The 4,605-nt window shown below is 37.3% G+C and overlaps 1 protein-coding gene across 1 annotated transcript; it reads left to right on the top strand.

Moving 5' to 3' along the window:
* Positions 1-449: 449 nt before the first annotated feature.
* On the top strand, positions 450-3,728 carry LOC148756425 (ankyrin repeat domain-containing protein 26-like). The gene is made up of 3 exons (XM_088788970.1): positions 450-485; positions 1,207-1,344; positions 2,775-3,728. The coding sequence occupies exons 1-3, from the start codon at positions 450-452 to the stop codon at positions 3,726-3,728; spliced, it is 1,128 nt and encodes a 375-aa protein (XP_088645096.1).
* The last annotated feature ends 877 nt before the right edge of the window (positions 3,729-4,605 follow it).

Below are 4,605 nucleotides of genomic sequence, written 5' to 3'. Positions count from 1 at the left end.
GGAGGAAGGGCAAGCGAGGCTTGATGGAAATGAAAAGACCTACATGCATGTATGTGAAATTTACTTTGAAATTTCTAGTATAATATGGTTTTCTGTGCTTTAATAATATAATACAGTCCAGTTGAAATTACCTTTCATGCTAGCCTTTTAGAGTCAAAAGGTCATAACTGAATGATATTTATAACATTTGAACTAGTTACAAAACTTAAAATATTGTTAGAATCTATAGATATTCATAGCTCAACTTTATCTTTGGATTGAGGCAAAAAAAATAATAAAGTCCTGAATATTGTCTGCGCCTTTAATTTTTATAACTCCCTTACGTAATAAAGAAAGTAACATCAAATATTGAATCACATGATGAGACAGTTGAAATTATGAACCATGTAAAAATGATGGCCACTGATTCGGGCTCACGCGAAAGGAGTCAGGATTCTCAGGGGTTCAAAATGTGCAGTTCCATATGGCTGGTCACTAAGGCCAAGGTTGGAGATGGATTCTTCCTTGTGACCTCTGTGTAACGGACTCTGAGTCTACATTCAGGGAGAGAATGGGGTCATGCACTCAACTCAACTGCTTTTTAAGAGAATCACACCTTCCAGGATGGGACCTTTGGTTGTTAGGGCACAAACAATAACTTTCTAATTTCTTTCAGTTCAGTGTAGGAAATCAGTAAATATGATTTAATGTTTTATCTGCTCTTATTAGTGGGTAGTGAGTCAGTTATAATTGGATGCAACAGATAACTATGTCAATGTGTAACACTGTCATAGTGTATAATTGGAATTAATATTTAGGAATTTGCTTCTCTTACTGATTGATGTTAATCATATGGGCTCCTAATTAAAGTTTGCCTATTCTCCAGTTATTAATCTTGAAAAAATAATCTTAAATTCACTATGGGGTCTCACTATTTAAGATATGGTGGGGTGAACTATTTTAAGTGAGGAAGCCTCTGTGACATTAAAAATCATCTACTATCTCATTTTTTGGGTGGATTTAACATATAAGCGATTGTTCAGTGCAAACGGTGACAAAATTAGTTTTGCGGGTTCATGTTTTTCTTCTAATTTAGACTAAGGCAACTTATTTTTCACTTTCTAGTTACAGTCCAATAATTTGGGAGTAAGTAAATGTAGATTAAGATTCTTAACAGTTAAATTTAGTTATATTCTAATTTTTCTCCGTTCATATTCTATTCTCCAGGTTATACAAGAGGAAAACGACACTCAGAGGCCACTTTCCCGAGAACAGGACAAGAGAATATTACATGATGCAGTTCTGACCAATTGCCTTCAACAACAAAAGGAGACAGAAATAAACCTTCAGAAAATGAATTCTGAGGTATTTTCTTTAGTCCTTTTCAAACATGTGTGTGTGTATTCGTGTATGTACATATTTTAAAAACCAATGTTGTACGTATGGGAATTGTAGAGGATTTTAAAAAGAGAGAGAGAGAGAGAGAGAGAGAGAGAGAGAGAGAGAGAGAGAGAGAGAGAGAGAGTATTTTAGGGGGAGTGACATTTTTGGTCCATTGCAATAAATGATATTCTTGACTGAAGTCCTTTTATGTCCAACAGTCAAGTAGTGACGTTCCCAATGTCTCATCTAAAGGGGAGGCTTTCAATACTTTTACAGGGATCAATGAACTTTCTACAATCTCAAAACTATTGCTACTGATAACGGAAGTTTCAGTTTGAGGCAGTGATTTCATCCCCTTGCTGTATTAGTAGAGAGGTTAGTTTTCACTTCCACTGATTGTAAGGAGTAGAGGCATAGCCAGGTCAGAGACCGTCTTTTAGATCCCGTTCTCCTACTTTTGAGAAAGTAACAACTTGCTCCCAGTAGAGTCCTACTTCAGACTAGGAACTTTTGAAGAAATTGGATGCCGTGATACATACTTAGTGATAATTTATTGGTGAGTATTTTATTCAAAGAAGTCAGTGTATTTGCCCCTTTTTCCCATTTATTTCTCCTTTAAACATTATGAAAAGGAAATAACACTTATGCAGCAGCAAATGATCTCACTACTTTCTAAGAAGAGTTCTATAATTTTGAGCTTATTTTCCCTGAGTTTTTTGAAATCTAAGGCTTCGTTGGAATTTACATATTTCCACTAGAAGAGCAGCAAGCACACTATTGCGGAGCCCAAAGTCCTGCGGAAAATCCTGACCTTGCTCATCTTTTTAATCACTCTGTTCAAGATTGTGATAACGAAACGAGTTCATTGATGTATAAAGAAGTGCTTAGCGCAATGCCTAGATGTATCAGTGATTAGTAGATTTAATCTTATAAGTGACTCTGAAAGTATTAGAAATGTAGAATATCTTTTCAGTATTCTTGGGAATAAAGTTGTAGGAAATGTAATCAGTCCAAATGTATGCAGAGTGAATACTCTTACTGTGGGAGAGGTGTATATTCAGACGATAACCTCTATTTTAAAGTGTAGTCAGACTTCTTAATCTTTTATTTCATGCCTTCTGGGTTTCCTGCCTTTCCAGTTCTGAGACGCTTAAAGTTCTCTTATGATTTTAAAATTCTCTTTTTCCATTTCATGGATTCAGCATCTTATATTAATTTTGTTTTTAACTTTTTGGAATTTATTCTTGTATAAAGTTGGAGGTTTGGATTCAACGTTGTATTTTTCCAATGGGATATCCACTTACTGCAACCTTTTCATTATATAAACATTTAGGTTCTTCTTTAATTTCAGAGGATATCATGATATGTCATTTCATTGAATGCTAGCTACAAGTCTCCTTTGTTTTACTTAGGTTTCTGAGAGTTACGAAAAAGAAAAAGACCTGTTGCCTAAAAATCAGATGTTGCGGGATGAAACTGCCATAGGAAGACTGCAAAGGGACACACTGAAAACTCAGAATCAGGAAATGGAAAAAAAGTACTTTGAGGACACTGCAAACGTAAAAGAAAAGAATGACTGTCTTCAAAAGACGAGAAAACTGAATGACGAAACACTAACAAAAACAGTATTTGAATGTAACAGACAGCTTAATGTCCCAACAGCTGAGAATACAATGCTGAACTCTCAGCTGGAGAATGAAAGACAAAGCAAAGAAAGACTGAAAACAGAAGCGGAATCCACCCATCATTATAAGCTTAGTAAGCAATTAATAAGACACCTACAAAATGCTTTCCAGGGATTAAGAGATGAATGCTTGCATTTATTGGACAAAAGCGGGTTTGCTATGTGTGACCGAAAAGAAAAGAAGGCGATTCTTTCTCAACAACTTGCTAAAGCTGGAAGTAAATTCAATAGCTTAGACACTGAGCTCCCTCACACAAGATATGCTGTCAGAGACAGGACATTGATTTTTGAACCTGTACTGAAAGACCTAAACCAAACTCAGTGTCAAGAGGAGGAAATTGAACCCGTGTATCAAAGGGAACACGGAAACGTGAACACATATATTGGAAAGCCGGAATCCTTAAAGGAGAAAGGTTCTGACCTACAAAGTGGAAATATGCTTCTTCGACGGCAACTGGATGATGCGTTCAACAAAAGTGACAATAATGAAAACTCAGGAATGAGTATTGAAGAGCAGCTTCAGGAGGGCAGAAAAGTGCTTCAAGCTGAATGTGAAAAACACAATCGTATTGCGAAAGAGAGACATAAGGAGTTAGTCGACACATTGATTCACTTGGAAGGAAGAATATGCCAGTATGAAAACGATGAATCAGAAAGAGAAGTTAAGTATCCAGAAAAATAGTTTTCAAATTTCCCGAAAGAAAATTCAATGTTCAAATATTTGATGATGGCTAAATGTTGAATCTAGCTGAATATTAAAAATATATAGATTACAAATGCATTTGCTCTAACAGCTTAAAAGCATACATTGTATCCAGCCTATAAAACTTAGACCTGTGAGGTGCTTTACTTTGAGTCAAGACATTGTGTTGACTATGAAATTTTAAGGTATAAATTGTTATTAGATACATATTAAATAAGCACTCCCTACTCAAGGGACAGGCAGCCTGGGTCCCTAGCTAAAGCCTGACCAAAGAGGTGTGCGCTGTCTCCAGTCCTTTGTGAGAGGGCAATGCAAGTGAGCTATTGATGATTCCCACCCCCGTCCCATTCAGAGGCAAAGAGAAATTGAGAGGAAGGATCCAGGGGTATACAGAAGAAGGCGTCTTTTAAATCTAGGTGTGAGAACCATTCTTTCTCTGGGGGTGTCTCTCCAAGAATCATCAATGGGTTTGGAACCACAGGTTGGAGGGACACCAAAGCCTCATTAGTGACCCTTAGATCTTGGATTATTCTATATTCCCTGAACCTTTCTTTACGGGGAGCCTGGGGTGTTGCAGGGAGATGAGCATGGTTTTCGCAGACCATACTTGAGGAAGTTGTTAATAAGGGGCCCCAGGCCCTCTTGGCTTCAGGTTTCAGTGGCTATTGTCACTGGTGGAGGTGATGGGAGGGATCTTTAAGTTGAATCTTAACTTGAGTAGCGTGTTTAGCTCATCCTGGGATTTCTGTGGCCAAACTTCTGGGTTCACTGAGCTGAACTATTCAGATTTCATCGAGACAGAGGGCTCTTTGTCAGTGAGGACTACAAGTATATGAGGAGAGGATTTTCGACAGCC

This window comes from Rhinolophus sinicus, chromosome 12, assembly GCF_057876585.1.
Source record: "Rhinolophus sinicus isolate RSI-liver-muscle chromosome 12, RSI-T2T, whole genome shotgun sequence".
In the NCBI taxonomy this organism is placed as follows: domain Eukaryota; kingdom Metazoa; phylum Chordata; class Mammalia; order Chiroptera; family Rhinolophidae; genus Rhinolophus; species Rhinolophus sinicus.
This window is presented reverse-complemented; position numbering and strand designations above follow the sequence as displayed.